Source organism: Alligator mississippiensis, chromosome 2 (assembly GCF_030867095.1).
Source record: "Alligator mississippiensis isolate rAllMis1 chromosome 2, rAllMis1, whole genome shotgun sequence".
NCBI lineage: Eukaryota > Metazoa > Chordata > Crocodylia > Alligatoridae > Alligator > Alligator mississippiensis.
In genome coordinates this window covers 181,278,274-181,297,891 of record NC_081825.1, presented here as the reverse complement: position 1 = coordinate 181,297,891, position 19,618 = coordinate 181,278,274, and the positions used below count along the sequence as shown (strand labels likewise).

The 19,618-nt window shown below is 41.2% G+C and overlaps 1 protein-coding gene across 7 annotated transcripts in view; it reads left to right on the top strand.

Annotated features, from left to right (window-relative positions):
- PPP6R3 (protein phosphatase 6 regulatory subunit 3) overlaps window positions 1–19,618 on the top strand; it is a 106,876-nt gene that overhangs the window by 31,292 nt on the left and 55,966 nt on the right. For all 7 annotated transcript variants that reach the window (XM_059722527.1, XM_059722524.1, XM_059722525.1 and 4 more), the window contains 7 exons: window positions 921–1,107; window positions 4,265–4,402; window positions 8,947–9,012; window positions 9,478–9,590; window positions 10,692–10,805; window positions 13,772–13,901; window positions 17,390–17,542. In XM_059722527.1, the coding sequence (XP_059578510.1) occupies window positions 921–1,107; window positions 4,265–4,402; window positions 8,947–9,012; window positions 9,478–9,590; window positions 10,692–10,805; window positions 13,772–13,901; window positions 17,390–17,542 (901 nt within the window). The remainder of the gene's footprint in view (window positions 1–920; window positions 1,108–4,264; window positions 4,403–8,946; window positions 9,013–9,477; window positions 9,591–10,691; window positions 10,806–13,771; window positions 13,902–17,389; window positions 17,543–19,618) is intronic.

The window sequence follows — 19,618 nt, the reverse complement described above, 5'->3', positions numbered from 1 at the left end:
TTTGATACCCCTGACTAATATTCAGGTATCTGGCATATGAAGCATAATTTGTTTCTTTGAAACCTTCCTGAAGCAGTTCCTGCACAAAAAGAACTGAAGTGTAATATGTCAAGTGACTGTAAAGAAGCTCTAGTCATTCTTACACTATCGAAATAACTGGGTGAAAAATTGTAAGAAGAAGCTTTTAAGAATATATTACTAGTTCAAACTCTTGAATATCTGATGAAGACCACTGAGGATAAGTAGTATTGCCTCTTGAGGCATTGTGCCTAACATCTTCTTGTTTGAAATTTTGAAGTATTCTAATTGACTGGATCAAATTGCAGCTCTGTCCTGGATTGTTTCACCCGTTTAGCAAGAGGAGTTAAAATTTTTAATTTAGTTTAGTTAATTATTGAGGAACTTGTGCTACTTAGGCTACTTCAGAATATACAATACAGTGCTGCATGTAAAAACAATTTGAAAACTCATAGTAATGCACAGAATATCTGCTCTCTTAAACTGTTGGGTAAAGGTACAAGACTACCAATCCTTCGTACCCTGTTCTGGCATTCAGCTGAATTAGGTAGAAGTTTTAAGTATGCTGTCACTTCCTGCCCTCCCCCAGATGACATGGGAAATGGCTTCTGAAGGCAGATGCCATTACTCAGGTGGTCTGACAGACATTAAACTAAAAACCCACTCTGATTTCCCTCCCTTTATGTAGCTGGTATCCAGCAAGTTATCTGTTCCACTGGAGTATAACATGAATGTAATAGCCTGGTCTTAGGATGAGAACAGAAGCGCTTTGTCTATAACAGATCTATTCAACTACTGTACCAGATGACTGCTTTTGATTCCATACTTCACTATGTATCTGTTATTGTATTTGCATAATGAGTGGATAAGCAGATGAATAATGAAAGGTGTTCCTCTTCTAGGTATCCAAATATATCTTGTGAGCTGCTGACATCTGATGTCTCGCAGATCAATGATAGGTTGGGAGAAGAAGAGTCCTTACTTATGAAACTGTACAGCTTCCTCTTAAATGAATCCCCTCTAAATCCTTTACTGGCCAGTTTCTTCAGTAAGGTGCTAAGTATTCTTATCAGCAGAAAACCAGAACAGGTAAATATTTACGTGTTGTGTTTGTAGCAAGTGCTTCAATACAGTTGTAATATTAAGCATATTCCTGTAAGACTGCCCTTTTAAAAGGGCAGTAGCAGAGTCAAGGAACTGAATTACTCACGTTTTTCCATGTGAATTGAATATTTGTTTTTACTGTAGAGCCTGATGTTTGCAGTATGTTAAAACTGGGGTAACTTAAACTGGCTTGTGTTGTGGTAACATTCTTACAATGTAATTCTGAGCAAAATAGTAATACTGGAAGATGGGAGAGAACATATCTATCTTCCTTTCTTCCTTCCCATGAGCTGATTGGTTGTTGTCCTCCTCCAGCCAAACAGACAAATCTTAAGGCCAGAAAGGACCACCATGGTCACTTGGCCTTAGTTCAGTTTTATAAAGAGGTTTTCTCAAATATTATACAGAATTGGTGTTTGTTTATCAGTTTGATCATCTTTTTCTTCTGCATATACTAAAATAAAACTTTGGTGCAGATGATGCAACCAGCATTGCTAAAATCACCCATTGCTTGCCTTTAAATCTACTATTCCTGGTCTAATGTGTGCTTACTGATCTGATGGGAACTGTTTGGGGTTTTTTTTTCACCCAGTTGCAAATTGTGAATAGACTCTTACCTGCACTTCTTAACACGGTCTTAATGTACTTACAGCTCACTTCTTGGAATCAACAAAGAATTTTTCATCGCACAGTAGTGCATGATGAGAAGTAGCCTGTCTGCTTTTACCAGATGACATACCTATTCTTTTTTAATAAATAGATTTTGGGTAGCTATTCCATATTGTCTCAGTTGCTGCTGTCAAAGACAGAATTTTGTTTTGGCAAGATCCATTGCTCTGTTATCCTTCTAGATATAGAGTATTGAAAAGTGGATTTACTGGATAAATCTTATTACTTGTACAAGTTTGGGTGGTCCTAATGAAAACAAAAGCAGTATTAGACAGACCCTAACTGGCTTTAGTTTTGTTCTATCAAAGGATCAGGTCTAAAGATCAGGTTGTTGCAAGAGTTTGTTGTTGGTATCTGACACTTAACATTCTCTTTAACTAACTTTCAGTCCAAACTACTGAAAAGTTAAAATTTGCCCTGGCTAAGATTCCAACTTGATTTTTATTGGATAGCCTTTTTTGTTTTCTATGCTACACAATAGAAATGTGTTATAACAAAGTAATTTAAAAGGCTCTGCATGTAGCTTAGAACTTCCCTTTTAAACTGCTTGTACTTGGGCAAAAATTGTCTGTGTAGTTCACTACCAGTGTTTGTTATTTGGTAGAGGCTATAGTCTCTGTACAGGTCCAAAGCTTTTACTATATTATCTATTATTAGCACGGACTGAACTCAAGCATTTACGGCCTTCATTGTTGCTGCCACTCATGGAGTTGCAGCAGTGATGAATTGCACAGTTCAATTTTGCCTGTGTAGACATAGCCACAGCGTAGCTTTTACCTGGTTTTTTCAGCATGGATGTTTGGTTCCAATAGTACTTTAAATTCAGGAGTGGTGGCGGAGAAAGAAGAGAATTGCTTCAGGAAGTGTGAGGGCTGCATTACCATCTTACAGCTCACTATAGCTAACCCCATTTGTTTAGCTTATGATTACTTTGCGGAGGTAAGATGGGCACAACAGCTCTTATTTGGGCCTCCATTCTCACTCAACCCCTCTTTCCCTCCCCATTCTTTTAAAAAAAAGTTCTTTGCATGAAGGTGTCTGTGCCACAAGCAAGAACTTTATCTGAAGTGGAGGAATCCTTGTTGATGTAACTGGTCCCAGCATCATGGAAATGTATTTCTTCAAGTATTTTAGTTGCATCCTACAGTATCCACATGATTTAAAAAAACAAACCAACCCTACTGCTTACTTGATATCAAGTGTTTTGTGATGCTAGAGCAATATAGTGATCCATAGAGCTCTGTCTGTTTTTTTTTAAAGGATTTCCATCTGCACATGTCCATAGATAGATGGAGCACTTGCTCTTTCCTGGAACAGTTTTGGGTACAACTATCTGGCTAGATAAGGTTAATTAGCCCCTCACTTTTAAAAAAATAAAGTATTTTGTCGAAAAATGATATGAATTTCCACAGTTGTTCTAAAACTTTGCTGTAGGTAGCAGAATTGTAAGTTGTTAAGCAATTTTCAAGAACTTGGTTCCAGGAAAAGGCTAATTTTGAGACTAAGTTTGCACCAGACCTAGAGGCGACTACTAGGGTACTGATTTGGTGTACAGATTTTGGTAACAAAAGAATGTCCGGACAGCACACACAGTGGTATTCAGTTGCCTATTAACAACTGTGAAGAGTGCCTGTTAAAATGTGCTGTTACTAGGCAGTTCTATTTGTGATGCTTTCCTGACTTTATAAGTTAAAGCAAGCATTATATATAGCCTTAGAAACTCTCTGAAGCATAATAGATTCCTATAAGCCTCTATAACAGCTGGGATCGCTTACCTTGTATGTTTCCATTGGGTCTGCCAAATGAGAGGTCACAGCTTTCTTCTCTGTAAATGATTACTTTAGGCTGTACAAAAATCTACTTATATTTAAATTGCTATAGCTAAAGAAGCCTTGGTCCCATCCTTTTACATCAAAGCCCAGTATTACAATAATGCCAAAAATCTGAAAATATCTTTTAAGGAATAAAGTAGACTCATTACTTAACTTACACATAGCAATCTTCATTTGTAGATTGCAGAGTCCTTTACAAAATATATACTTATAATACAAAGTAATTATACAAAGTATTATACTTATTTTAGAGGGAGAGAGTAGCAGGAAGAGGAAGTGACTTATCACCTAAAGGGCCAGTCCTAGAGCTGTTTCCTAGCCATGAGGCTTTCTTAATTTTGGCATGTCAAACTCAAGTTTTATGGATAACTAGATTGATAGAAATGCTCCTGTACTTCATAATACCAGGTTTAAAATTCCTCACAATGTTTGAAGGCCAGATATTGCTGGACTAAATAATCTGTTTGATTTGAAAGTTGTAAGTGGCAAGTGTTTTGCTCAGAAATCTCTCCTTTTCTTCCTTTATCACCAGAAATCAAAATTAATGAAGCCAGAACTTGTTTCAAATACTAATGTCTTAAGCAAAATACAGAAGATACTTGTTAAAAATGTGAACTTGCTGCCTTTTTAATTTCTTACAGATTGTGGATTTTTTAAAGAAAAAACATGATTTTGTAGACCTCATTATAAAGCACATAGGGACCTCTGCTATTATGGACTTATTGCTCAGGCTACTGACTTGCATAGAACCTCCCCAGCCCAGGCAAGAAGTATTAAATGTGAGTAAAAAATTTTCAAGATTTATAGTTTTTGGCATGGGTAACTTAAGTGTTGGTCTAGTTGTATACATTTTAACTTGCACTAATTTAAACTCCTGCCTAGATTCTCTTAGGTCTAACTTGGACCTGTGGCAGGTCGACTTGAAGAGCCAGAGCATTCATGGTAATTTCATTGCACATGTAAATAGGAATTGCAGGAGTGATTAGTTTTTCCTCCCACTCTGTAGAAAAAAAGAGAGCTCCTGGTGTGAGGGAAGAGGTGGGAGTGGCACAAAGGAAACTTGTGAAAGGGAACAGAGGGATGTAAAAATGCCCTGACAGGGGAAGGGAGCTTGGTTTACGGAAACCATGTAGTATTTACCTTGCTCATAAACCAGAACCTTCTGAGAGCTAATTTTTTTTTCTCACAAACATTGCAGTATGAAGAGTAGCTTCAGATTTCATAAAACAGATAGTAAAAATACCTGGCTGTACCAGCAGGTTTTTGAGTCTTTGAATCTTAACGTTACACTGGCTCTCAGAACAGCTCTCACACTTTGAAAGTGTTGCTTGGTGCGCATTTTAACCATGCACATGAATTAGGTTTACATATGTAGGTGTTGGTCTCATGCACCCTGTTATGTGTCTTCCACTGGTGGGTATTAGGGCTGTGTGAAACGTCACCGTTCCGTTTTGACTTGTGTTTCGAGGGAACAGCATTTTGTTTTGAATTTCATTTCGATTTGAAACTGCTGTTCTGTTTCGTTTCGTCGAAATAGTGATGCTATTTCGACACTGTTTCGATGTTTCACCCATAGGTTATAATGGGGAAACTCAAAACAGCCTCTCATCTGGCAGGCAGATTGGGGCCCAACCCTGGGAGGGCTGCAGAGGCTGTGCCAGTCCTCCCGTGGTTGTGGACCCCGTATGCCTGCTAGATGAGGGAGGGATGCTGCCTGGGACAAGAGAGCTGGGGAAGGGAACTGAACCCCATTACTCAGCTCCCCTCCCCAGCACTGGGCTCAATCTGGGAAGGGAACTGGGGCTGAGCTGAGCACTACCATTGGGCTAGGGAAGGGAACTCAGCCCAACTGATTGCGCTGGGGAGGGGAACTGATCGGTTAGGCTGAGTTCCCTTCTCCAGCCTGATTGCAGTGCTGGGGAGGGAAACTGAGCCAGGGATCCTGTGCTTTGATCAGCTTCCCGCAGCCCGGTGGGAGGCAGGGAAAGCCAGGGCTGCGCTCCTTGCCTGGCTGAGGCTGGAGCCGCTGGGAGCGCAGCCCTGGTTCTCCCCTGACTCCTGCCACCTGGCTGCTGGCTGCTTCGAAACTCAAAACTTTCAAAACATTTCGACTAGCCTTGTTTTGTTTTGATGACCTTCGTTTTGTTTTGATTTTGCTGTTTCGAGCTCGAAATCAGTTGAAACAGTGTTGAAACGAAACAGCCGGCAAAATTTCACACAGTCCTAGTGGGTATGAGGATCTGCAATTAGATTGTTTTTAAACAACTGTCTGTCTTTGGAACAGATTCACTGTCAGCTAAAGGATAGGTAGCATGATTTCGGTACATGGTGTCTTTATCTAGCTTGTTCTGTGAAGATACAAGAGGTATGCAAATATTTTTTCATAATATTAACTCTGACTAATACACAGCTATTATCAGTGTTGGGTTTGTGGCAGGTTGAACACGTTTAGTTCAGTTGTGTGAATCTAACACTTTACTTTAAAAATAACAAAAACCAACCAACCAAAAAAATAGTAGGAGTCTGAGCCAGGCATCATATAGGAAGGCTCTGTTTAAGTTTGATTGCTGTAAAAGTGCACTTAACCTACAATTAATTTGTGGGCTTAAATGATTCTGTGTTTTTGCACTTTAAATAAATAGACTGCATCCTGCATTAGACATGTTGCCAGTCATCCTTTGTAGCATCCTGTAATATCCCTGTTTTTAAAAAGACCAGTAGAGCTATGAGGGAGGAAATTTTGTCAGACTGTACTTGAGTGGAGAACTTCTTAGACTGAGAACTTTATCCTTCACTGCTGAAGTTTGACTGTCATACTACAAAGGCATCAAGTAATTTTTCTCTCAAGTTTGGCATGGGGGTTCTGGGGAGTGTGTTTTAATGCTGATTGGTAAAGCTGTTTAGCTGATGCCCACCTTGAATCTCATGGGTGCATTTATATTTATTTAATTTCTGTTCACCCAAGGTTTTAGATGGGCATTAATAGAGGCTTTATAAAAAGTTGGAGTGAAATCTGTCAAAATAGTGACTGGAATAACTTGTCATTTTGGCAGAGATTCAGTGCAGTAACTAAAGCCAGTCCCATTGTTTTGTATGTGATTTTTCTAACATCACTTCTTAAAGCATAATTATCCACTTCTAAATATGCATGCATACTAAATCATAATGAAAATTACAGCTGACAGCCAAGTGGCTAAAAGATACTCACTTGTGCCCTTCTTAGCATCTGTCAAACCAGCCAACACTTTTTGAAAGCATTAGATATTCTTCAGCTCCTCTTGGCTCTACAAGATGTAGGCAATAAGATAATTGTGTAAAATAGGTTCTGTTTTGGCATTGAGTGCAAAAATCTTGAACAGGTTTTTTTATAACTTGCATCATAATCCCTCCAGCTGCTGTGAGAGTTTACATTGCCACTGGTTACAGGTTGTCCAGCTCTCAAGAAGCCCCACAGGCTGGATCTGGGGCCAGATATGTTTGACACCCCTGTCTTATTCCTTAAAGGTGTACGTTGGCCACCTTTACTACTTTCACTTGTCACATTGGTTTTTAAAGAGATGGACATATATAGTCTGCTTGCAAATGTTAAAAGAGTAAAAAAAGCGGCGCTTTACTTGGCGCGCTTACATACTGAGCCCAGCACATGCCCAGAAGAGGCAGTGCCTTAGCTGGACCCAACTCACCCGTCATTGTTATAGATTGGGCACTTTAATGGGGTGCTTTTGGTGCTTTTATCTAATAGCTGATGAAATCAGCTTCAGCTAAAAGTGCCCAAAACCCTGCTGAAGTGCCCAATTTATACAGACACTGTGGAGCTGGGTCAAAGTAACGTGCTGCTGCTTCTGGTAAAGTGTGGTGTTTTTAAATGTCTGCAAGCAACTATATACCTCTAGTATATGAAGATAGGGTTTCCAAAGCTTGCACTCTTCATTTGTTCTTTGTCTCTTACCTTTTTAAAGTAATGGTATGCCAGTATACCTTTCCACCAAAGATATATTTTATGAACAAAAGAAGTAAGGGTGGGAAATATATAGTCAGTCTCTGTGTTGCACATTCTAGTTATAATGTGGAAAGTGTTTTTGGTGTTACTTTTTCAGGGCAAATAATTTTTTTTGTAATCTTCATCCAGTTTATTTTCTGTAGAAAGTTCCATTTTTACCTGAATCCAGGATGACTTCAAATTTAAGATGATCCCCCACCTTTCCTGTGTCAGTTTTGTTCCAATCTTCCATGTATAGAAACTAATTAGTGAATGGGTGTGTTCTTTTTTCAATTTCTGTTGCATTTCCCACCCTTCTTTCCCCTTCTTGCTGTGGTGGGGAAAGCAGTGGCCAGGGGCCAGACCACTGCCCATTGTCACCTCCCCCCCTTCCTGTTCCCTGCATCCTCTGCCCCCTGCTGTGCTTTCCTGTCCTGTCCTTCCCCCCTCCTCTGGCCTGTTCTATACAGAGGTCAAGGGGTGGGGGAAAGGCTGCAGGCCCCCTCCCACCCTATGGTCTCCCCCATGCTCCCCCTTGTTCACATGCCCCCTTCCTTGCCAAATGAGCCATTGTGGCTCGGGGCAGGCAGTGGCTCTGCTCTGGCTTCAGCCCAGGGTCAAAGCCAGATGTTAGCTGCTGCCTTCCCCAGGCCAGTGCTCAAATCTAAGACTAGGGGTTTTTTCACCCCCCCCCCTTGCTGATTTTGGGGATGGGGGGGAAAACTTGTCTTGGATTTGAATAAATGTGGTAACTAGCCTGGGGTTTAGGTTGTAGCCGTGTTGGTCTAAGGACAGAGGCAGACAAGGTTCCTTGGGTGAATTTGATATCTTTTATTAGACCAAGCCAAATGGTTGGAGAATAGTTTAAGCAAGCTTTCGAGTTCAAAAACCCTTCGTCAGGCTAAGGAAGTTTCAGCAGTTGATGTGTGCTCTTCCCGGATGGAATGAAAAGTAAAGAAGCCAGGGGCTGGGCCTTAAGAGCACACACCAACTGCTGAAACTTCCTTAGCCTGACAAAGGATTTTTGAACCCAAAAGCTTGCTTAATAACTATTCTCCAACCATTTGGCTTGGTCTAATAAAAGATATCAAATTCACCCAAGGAACCTTGTCTGTAACTAGACTGGTGCATTTGCTGACATCACATATTAAACATTTCTCCTCTATTCCTGATATCCCTTGCAATTTTGGGGATTTTTGCTTATTGTACCAAATGCTTGTATTTGGAGGGACAGGAGTTTGAGAATTAATCACTTCTTTAGTAGGAGTTCTTTTTAGTCTACCTAATTTGTGTTTTTTCTTATATGAACTGAAGTTGTTTACTTTTGCCAAATATTTTTTTCAGTGGTTAAACGAAGAGAGAATTATCCAGCGACTTGTGGAAATCGTGCATCCTTCTCAAGATGAGGATGTGAGTACTACTGTGTTGCTTCTATAGTACCAGTTGTTTACCTAATTACTTATAAGAAATTAAAACACATAAATTCTGTTTTTTTTTCCACCTACATAAAACCTTTAATCAGAAAATAGAACTTCAGTATTGATAATGACTTTTTAGGATTTGTTTGGGATTTAGGCAGCTTCTCCTACCTGCACCAAAGTTCTGGTCTTGTAACTCTTGAGTATTTGAGATTTTAGGATTCAAAGTGATCTTTTACCAATGCTGTTCTGCTTGATTATTGGGAGTTGTCAACTTTTAGATCTGTACCTCGGTATTCAGGAAAAATGGAGGATTTAGAAATATGTAGCTAAGTTTTCTTTCCTTTTATATAAAAACAAATTGCATGAGAACTAATGAACCTGTTTGTGTAAACCTCATAAATTCTGGACTGAAGAATTAATGTAAACGCCCTTAAACAAAATCTTTCTTTTTCAGAGGCATTCAAATGCATCCCAGTCACTCTGTGAAATTATTCGCCTGAGTAGAGACCAGATGTTACAAGTACAGAACAGTTCAGAACCAGATCCACTGCTTGCAACTCTAGAAAAGTATGTTTTGTTTTCCTTCTGATTTATTGCCCTTTTGCCTTAGGGATGTAAATGTCGTTTTAACAAATATCAATCAGGACTTGTAGAAATGATACCTTTTATTAGACCAAAAAGATTTTTGCAAAAAAAATTCTTTAATTGCAAGCTTGCTGGCACAAACTCCCTTTATCAGGCATTGGAGAAAAGATTGTAAAAGTTCTCCTGGGTAGAAATGAAAGTTCATATTTCATTGGATTTCAAAGGAGTCATTAGATGGAAAACTCTGGGCAGTCAGTTCATAGCTTGTATGAAGCTAACTTCCTCTATATCGGTTAAACAATTAACTGATAACACAACAGCTCTAACACAGCTGTTGCTGGGAGTGGCTCCTGGAGCCTTTAGACTAGGGGGACTGTGGGAGGAGGCAAGCCCAGCCAGACAGCACAGCCCAGGTGAAGCCTTCCCTTGGGACAGAGTAGGGAGCACCTCTGAGGGAGTTGCTGATTACTTAATTGAGTCATTAGGCAGCTTGCTATTTTCCTCTTAGGCTATGGGTACTAGTTACCCTCACGCCTCCTGCCAGCCCTGCTGGGGCACTTCCCTGACTTCCCTCCCCCCTTCTTCCTTGCCAGACTGTGTTGGCCTGAGCTGAAGGATAACCTGCTAGCTAACCAGGTATCACTGCACTTATCGGTTAACCTTTCACATCCCTACTCTGCCTAATAAAATGGTAGCATTTTATTTTTTTTATCCTTGGAAAATGGCAGATTTGTACTTTCAAAGTACATTTTGTTGCCTGCATGTAATGGGTTTATCCTGCAGTAATTTATGCAGGTGAACAAAGCCTAATTTGATCTTGTGTCAAACAGTATTTATTGATGTGGTTTGTGTTGTTTAGTAGTCTTGTCCTGAATTTAAATCAACTATGAATTAAATATTTTAATGAAGGCAACAATTTTGAAGTGGGCAAGAAGCAGCATGAAAACTATTTTGGCAAAGGCTGTGCAGTGGTTCAGTGTGGGGGACAAAGAGGGGAAGGGTGTATGTTGTAATTATATTATAGACGTTAGTTTGCATTTAAGAAGCTGCTTGTCAAACTTTGTCAATGTCTTCTCTCTCCAGGCAAGAAATTATAGAACAGCTATTATCAAATATCTTTCATAAAGAGAAAAATGAGTCTGCAATAGTCAGTGCAATCCAAATATTACTGACCTTACTTGAGACAAGACGACCAACGTAAGATTTCTTTTCTTTTTCTTATTAAGAGTTATGCCACTGCTGAATTTCTTTTTGCTAGAGGTAGCAGGAAAGCATGGTATACTGAACTGTATCAAAGATGGATGTCTACTAGTTTTTTACTTGGAAGGTTTTTTGTTTTGTTTTGTTTTATTCGTTACATTTTCCTGTCCCACTTGGATAGAAATATACAGTCAGAATAGACAAAACCTAACCAAATAAACTTAAAGCTAGCATTTGAGAAGAATAATGTCTTATCTTTTGAAATTCGTTATTCAGGCCTTCAAATTGGGCAGCTTATTTTTCATGCAACCATCTTGTCTGTTTAGGTACTTTTGGGGTTCCATTGTACCTGAGCTTATAGTGGATCTTAGCCCTTGAAAGCTTCCACCACCTCTCTGGGTAACCTGTTCCAGTGTTTTACTACCCTCCTAGTGAGAACATTCTTCCTAATAGCTAACCTAAACTTCCCTTGCTGCAACTTGAGACTTTTTCTGTCATCCTCCACCACTGAGAACAGTTTAGTTTCATCCTCTTGAATCTCCCTTCAGGTAGCTGAAGGCTGCTATTAAATCCCCTCTCAGTTTTCTCTTCTTCAAACTAAACAAGCCCAGTTCCCTCAGCCTGTCCTTAGAAGTCACGTCTCCCAGCCCCCTCACTATTTTTGTTGCCCTCTGTTGAATTCTCTCCAATTTGTCCACATCCTTTCTGTAGTGCAGGGCTCAAAACTTGGACACAGTACTCTAGATGTGACCTCACCAATGCTGAATAAAGGGGGATAATCACTTCCCTTGACCTACTGGCAGCACTCCTACCAATGCAGCCCATTATACCATTAGCCTTCTTTGCAGCAAGGGCACACTGCTGGCTCATAATCAGCTTATTGTCCACTGTAATATAGTCACTGTATTAAGTGACTACATGTAGCCATTATTGCTGGCATGCTGTATGTGAACCTTTTATAACTGTTCTTGTTCTAGCTCCTGGTGCTTTGAGGTATAATAGTTGCATCTATTTATTTTTTTTTAAAGACAATACAGGGAAACAAGGACATAGAATTATTTTGCATGGTTCTGCAGGATAAAAAAAATCTGTTTCTAGCCTCAGTTGACAGCTTTTCTCTCCAAACCCAAGCCTATCTCAGACCTGTGTTTTTCAACCTTTTTTATACTCGAAGCACCCCTCAGAAAATGCCAGTGTTTGTTTTTTGCTCTTTGATTACAGAGAAATAAAAGCAATTCTTCTGTCGCAAAGAACTCAGACCACAGCATGTTAGAATTTTTTTAACACTGTGGATTCCCATGTGAAAACTGAGCTTGTTTTGCGAATTATGTTAGCACACCTAACAGTGTTAACACTGTGTGGCACTCTGCATCCTTGAAAAGATCTCAAGGCATCCCAGGGTGCCATGGCGTCTCTGAGAATCACTGGTGTAGATGGATGTAACAATTGTATCTCTATTAAAGGATACTGATACAAGCTATTAGAATATAACTTCTGAATCCCAACCTGCAAGATTCTATAATGATACATATGTAGCAGATCTACTGGCATCTTCATCTAGTGTCAGGCTCATGCAGACTTAACATTTAGATTGTGACAGCAGATGTAATTCCAAACAGCAACTCTCCTTCCTCTGGCCACCATAGGCTCTGAGCTGTTACAATATGATTGTCAATATCCTGAGATTTGGTATAATTAAATGTTACGCTAGTAACATTTTACAGTTTTCAGCATCAAGTGTGTGATGGTAGACTTGAGTTGCTAAAACAGTATGTAGACTAGAGCAGGGTTTTCTGGATCCAGTCCATGGAGCCATATCACTTGGTCTCTGGGGTTTCCTGGAGGGGCGAGGAATCTGGGCATAGGGTGAGCAGTGCTGTGTTAACTCTCATGGCTTCCTGCCACTACTTGCCCTGGTGCTGGAGGTGGGCCTGGATTTAGCATTCAAAGAGTGCTGCAGCCAGGCTGAGTACAGGCAGTCAAAAAGCCTGAGGCCGAATCAGTTCAGTCCTTGCACGTTAGTCTAAGCTGAGTAGATTAAACCAATAAACAAATGAACAGACATTCACTTTTCATTCCAGAAATGAAACTATATGCTTGCAGTGGCCCAGACCAGAAGCTGGTGGGTGTTGGAGCATGTCTCTCTGCTTGGCTGGAGCAGACAGCTTGGGCCAAAGCTAGCTTGCCCACTGTGTGAGGGCAGGTTCATGGGGGAGGTGCAAAGCATCCTGGGATGCTAGGGGACTGAGTTAACTTGAATCTGGAGGGGATCTGGGACAGAAATTCAATAAACGAATTTAACCTAAAGCAGTTAAGTCTGATACTACATCCATCCAAGCTTATCTTAAACTGATATCAGCCATTTTGAAAGCAATTTGTGTACTGAACTAATACTGTGTTACAGATTTGAATCAGTTCCTGATCACTTATACTGGTTTATGTGCGATTTCAGTCCCTAGCATCATGCTCTAACTTGTGATGTGCAGGGGGGGGGTACAGCATCTGTAGGACACCCCTGAACTAGAGCTTGAAATCTGCCTCTTGATTATATGTAATTTTACAACTACTTGAATTTTGGAAAGCAGCTAAGTTGCCTATTGCCTTCATATATGTTGCACGATTCTTTATCTTGCAAATATGGAAAACTTTGTTTTTGCTTACAGCTTCTATTTTTGCTGTTAAAGTTGAAACTATTTAATATTAAGTGACTAAAATATATATCCGATGTAGTTAAGGGATGGTTTGATAATAGACTGAGTGGCTGTAAAGTAACAAGTTGAATCTTGTTCTATATTTTATAGCTCCTGAGTTATTTTTATTTGTGACTTCACTCTAGACTTAGCTCTTTTTCTTATGTTCCTACAAAACCGGTATGAAGACTGTTACTTGATTTAAATTTTGTAACTACTTTTACAATATTCAACATTAATCGGCCAAATTGTGTGTGTATGTTATATATTTAGATTTGAAGGCCATATAGAGATCTGTCCTCCAGGTATGAGCCATTCAACATATTCAGTCAACAAAAGTGTATTAGAAGCCATAAAAGCACGACTTTCTTCCTTCCATGAACTTCTCCTTGAGCCCCCAAAAGTAAGTGAAACACACAACTTACAATGTTAAAAACTGACTGCACATTTATTTGTATGAAATAATTTAGACAGTCTCAACTGACTCAAAAAAGGGCTAATTGTTTTCTTGGGGGGTGGGGGGGGTTCTGACAGTCAGTTAATGTGTAGACAGAATTCTTTTCTAATACCTACAGCTTAGTTATTCATTATCAGGGATCTGGGTCTTCCATTCACTGTGGAAAAGTGTGGATTTTCTTTAAAAGAGAAGGCTAGAGATGTGGCTTTCTCCTTTAAAACATCCAGGGATGGGGGTGGAGGGGGTGGTTTTGGGTCCATGCTGCTGTGCATATTCCCCAGGGATGGGGGAAGGTGCTTTCCCTCTTTCTCTCTCTTCCCCCACCCCCCACCCCAAAGTGTGTGTGGGGTGGGGACAGATGAAGGCTGCCCTCTGCAGGCAGGGACTGCCTCACCATGGTGGCATAGTCAGCATTGGGGCTCCCAACAGTGGCACCAGGTTCTGCCCTCTGGACTGTGAAGGCCGCTGGGGTGGGGGGCAGCAGGCTGTGGAGCCCTGATCCCTCAGTGGGCAGCCTGCACTCCTCCTCCCCCCCCCCCCCCCCCCCCCCCCCCCCCCAGCTCCAACCTGGCTGTGCTGCCGGTGGGGAAGGAGCTGGGCTCCACTCCAGCAGCAGTAGTTGCTGCTTGCTGCAGGCAGCAGCTAGGGCTCATCTGCTGCTGGGACAGGCAGGGGGCTCCTGGTCCTGTAGCCCTGGCAGCTGGCGGTCCTCTATGGCAGGGCTGGGGGCAGGCAGGGGGCTGTGGATCATGAGTGAGGGGCACCAGCAGTGTTGGGGACCTGGGGTGCTGTGGCCTGGGAACTGAACCCATGTCCTGGTCAGTGAAGGGGGCAGGAAGAGCTCTGATTTTTCTATAAAAAAGCCAAAATCAAATGCCAAAATATAGGTATTTAGAATTTATTATAACCATTGAGACATTGGTAGGCTTCCGTATTGCTTTTTAAATATTAAATTGTAAATATATCAGTAAAACTTTGTGCTCTACTGATACCTATAGATATAGGTATTAGGCCTGTGCAAAGTGGCTAGTATTTGTTTTGGATTTGGCCAATATGGGGGGACAGTGATTCAGTTCAGTGATTCAAATCACTGTCCCGAATCGATTTGGCTGAATCACCCAGGCCCATCCCCCGCCTGCTCTCCTGCCCTGCCTACCCCAGCTTCTGGCACTTGTGGGGGGGAGCCCCAACTCACTGGGTGATGCTCAGTGGAGGGGCAATCCCTGCTGCCCCATGCTGCATGGGGGGCTCTGCCACAAGCCCCCCAACCCTGCTCCCCAGCCCCCCATGGCTGCCCTGCCCCCCTCTCCCCAAACTTCAGCCCTTTAAGAAAAAAACCTCCCCAAAACTGCAAATTACTAGTTCCTGCTTGACAGGGGGCAATCCTGATTGCCCCGCGCCACATGGGGGTCTCTTCCATGAGCCCCCCGAGGATGCTGTAGGAGCTGGTGAGTCCTGGGGGTTTTTTCAGTTTTTTTTCTTAAAGGGCTGGAGCTGGGGCAGGCAGGGCAGCCATGGGTGGGGGTTGGGGGAGGGGGCAGGGGTTGGGCAAGACTCATGCAGAGCCCCCCTATGCAGCATGGGGTAGTGGTGATTGTCCTCCTGCCAGGCAGCACCCAGTGAGTGGGGGCTCTTTATTTTTTTTTTTTTTTAAAAGCACTGGGAGTGGGGGTGGGGCTAGGGGAGTGGTCGGGGGATGGGGCCTGGCAGGGGGTCCCCCCATGACCCCCTTCCTCACCCCCTACTTACCCGCTCCAACTCCTTGCTGCAGTGGGCAGGGACTGAATCCAAATCTTTTTCCAAAGATTCAGAGTGCTTCAAATCGTTTTGGACCTTATTATTGGTCCCCGATTCGATTCGGATTTGGGGACTTGGCCACTGAATCAGGCCGAATCTCCTTTCAATCGAATCGGCACCCGAAGCTTTGCACAGCCCTAATAGGTATAGGTATGTAGTGGTGTTTCATTATAATCGTGGAAAATGCAGATTTGGTGTATTAAATCAGAGAATCTTGCCTCCCCCAGAGGTGTGCACAGTGGTGGGAGCCAGCCAAACCCCACTGCTCTGCGCCCCTTGGTTGAGCCACCCATGGCTTTGCCCTGTGCCCCGCCCTGGCTGGGCAGTGCCTGCCCCTGCCCCAGCCTCATTCCTTCCCTCACTGTGGAGGACTTGATCTGCCTCCCTCCCACAGACTTATTGGCTGGCCTCTGCTCTCCAGGCTGTTGAATTGCATATTGGCTATTGGATTGGTGTTGGCCGATGTGGCTGGTTAGTAATCTGCCATAGGTATCTGCCAAAAAAAATCTCTATTGCTGCACCCCTTATTAAATTTTTGCTTACGAAATAGTTGCATTATAAGACAACCACGTCCTTTCTTCCCTTTGGAAAAGGGGTTGTGCCAAGGCATACGTGACAGAGTGGCAGGCATATAATGGGTACAGAAAAGGGTGATGTCATTAAAAGTATGGATGAACTTCCAAATGAAGTATCCAGAGACTAGGAATGTTTGCTTTAGATAGCCAGATAAGATATGAAAGGTCTATGAAAAGAAAGGAGATTAGGTTATCTCATCTTTATTTTGTAAAAGGTTGAAAGGGACTTCAGTGAAATGGGAGGGCAGCATATCTTGAGTGTTTGTTTGATTTCTCAAAAAGAAAACAGCCAATGGAAATCACTTTTTCTCAAGATGTAACATGCTAAAAACTTAAGAGTTCAGACAGTAACAAAACCTACAGTTATAGGTAAAACACTCTTTCTAAAACAGGTGCAAACTTTCATTCAAGGCATAACTGAATGTGTGACATGGAAGCTGATGCCAACATGCAGATTGTTCCATAATTGTCCTCCTAGAGAATTTTTTCCTTCCTCAAGAGCATCTGGGATTGGCCACTTAGACAAGATATTTAGTTACAGAGGCTTCTCTCTCTCTCTCTCGACTCTCTCTCCCTCTCATTACATAAATCTTTATGTAAATTTTCTTAAATTTATTTCTTTAGCTCCAGAAACAATTAAGCTATTAATGCAGTTCTCACTAAATCATTCTAAATTCTTCCAGAATCTTACCAGGAAAGCTAATTGTATAAAGAAACACAAGTTAATGAGCTAAATGTTTGTGTAGCTAAAGCTTAATAAAGTGTCTGTCTTCACTGTATTCTGCAATATAGCATCCATACCCAAGTTGGCTCGGGTTTCTCCATCTCTCTGTTCTGAAATGTACTTAATTTATGTACTCCATATATTTTTTTCCAGGCTTTCATGCTAAATATAAACTATAGCGTTTACGACTGGAAAAGATTGTTTTCCTACAGTAGTGTCAGACTGCTGCTGATGAACTGACCCGGCAAGTTTTTTGAGCTGTATTTTGCTTGTGGAAAAATAACACAAAGTTGATTTGAAAGCATTTCTTTAATTGATCTCATGCATTTTTTGTCTAGAAAAGTGTCATGAAGACAACATGGGGTGTACTGGATCCACCTGTGGGGAACACACGCTTAAATGTGATTAGGTTAATATCCAGCCTTTTGCAGACAAATACAGGCAGTGTGAATCAGGAACTTATAGACCTGAACAGTATAGGAGTCATACTGGTAAGAGCTTTATATAGTACCTTTTAAGTATAAAATCCAGTGGCAGAACCCTGATAAGATTAGCTTTCTAAAAGCATGTTCTGTGCCCCCCACTCCTTTTCTTTTCTTTTTTTTATAGAACACTTTTGTGATGGGGCTTCCACTGCTATCCATTAGATCATTTCACCATCTGATTTCATTTAATAAACTTAGTTTACACTTTCTTTTTTTCACTTTAAAAAAAATTACATTGGCTTCTATCAGTGATTCTCTGCCTTTTCAGTTACTTGGTGTGTCCACTGCCCTCATCCATACTACATATCTTTACTTCAGATTTTATGTCTTCCCAACTTGTTCCCTCTACACTGCTCTCCCCGTACTTGCATTTCTGATTATGTTGTGGTCCTATCACTATATTCACTGTCCTGTAAATGGCTAGTTCTACCCAGCCTGATGTAATCTGTCTCTGTGTGCTGCCAAAACTGATTGATTGTTTTTTAACAAATTTCACTTTTAAACTCAGGTGGCAGTCTCACTATGAAGAATTTCTTGCATTTGGGTTTTTTTTTGCCTATATATTATAACTTGTATTTTTTTTCATTAGTGGACTTATTTCCTCCTCTTATTTCAGTTAGAGCTGCCAAATTATTTTGCCAAAAGATGCAACTAAAATTCAGATTTAACATGTTACTTGCAAATGTTTTGAAAGTCTAAAAGTTTGTTTCAGTGCTCCTCAAGTTGAGCTTTTTTTTTCAAAGCATTTTAATACTTTTTCTATGGATTTGAAAGTTAAAACTTGGAAACAGTCTTTTTGTTGCAGGTTGAATGCAAGTGTTCAACATAGTGCTTTTCCACCTTGTCAGTTTTGGCTTCTGAATCCAAAAATAAGTTTATTACTCAGCTCTTACCTCCTCTTTCTTTCTTTCTGTTATATTGTAAAATTTTTGGGTTTTTTTTTTTTTTTTTGCTATCTGAAATGTGATTGAGTGTTACTCCAGTACACTGTTTTAAGTTATCACCCATTACAAATATAGGGAACACGGTAAATTTTATATCGGACTGTTCCTGGGAGTAGTAGTTACCAGTTTCCAAAGTAGCATGACCAGTTTGTGTAAAGGTACTGAACTTGAAAAGGATTTGGAGCAATACTGTAAAATGGCCACATCAAATTGCATGACATTTTCAGATTACTGCTCAGCATTTCTGAATTGCTCAACCTGAATTCTGAATTTTTCCAGTAGGAAGTGTAATTTGATTTATGATTGGAAATAATCAACTTGGTTGTTTCAAATACTTCAGTACATCACATTTACCCATGTCCAAGACCACTTCAAATTTTAAGATGACACCCCCCCCCCCAATTATTAGATTCTAGATATGAAAAATTATAGAAGTGGTTTTTAATCTTTCAGGTCTAGAAATAAGTTATTGGTGGGTTGGGGAAAGTCATTCCCCCCACTCCTGCCACAGGGAAAGCAGTGGCTGGGGGCAGACAGCCTGTCCCATGCCTCTTGCCCCTTGGCCCCACCCCCAGAGGCATGGAGCATCCAGCTGAGCCAGGCAGTAGGTACAGCTCCAGCCTGGTTTCGGGTGGGAGCCACAGCAGCTCTCCCTGCCACACTGCTCCCTTCTCCCCATTCTCCCCCAAGCATACCACACACCGTTTCGTCTGCTTTTCCCCTTCTGTGCAGTCCTCTTGCTTCATGCGTCACTTCCCCCATGCTTCCTTTGCTCCACATACCTCGTACCTGCTGCATGAGCCACCCTGGCTCCATTCTGAGCCACAGTAGCTGTTTACCTGGCCTATACCAAAATCCCCCCACCTTCCATGCTGAATGTGGGGGGAGGGGGTGTCTTAAATAATGAGTAAATATAGTAACAACTATTAAAAAAATAAATAAAAACAACCCAAAGAAGCATTGTAGAAGATAGAAATGCAGTTGTGAAAATCAGGGTTTTATCTGATCTGTGTATGGAACATTTTTATCCTTTTATTTTCTTTTCAGTGTCCTTTATCACATGGCCACTGATACAAATTAATTTTAAGTGCTAGGGGTTCAGTTCTTTGTGGGTTTTTTTCCTGAACCATAAATTGTT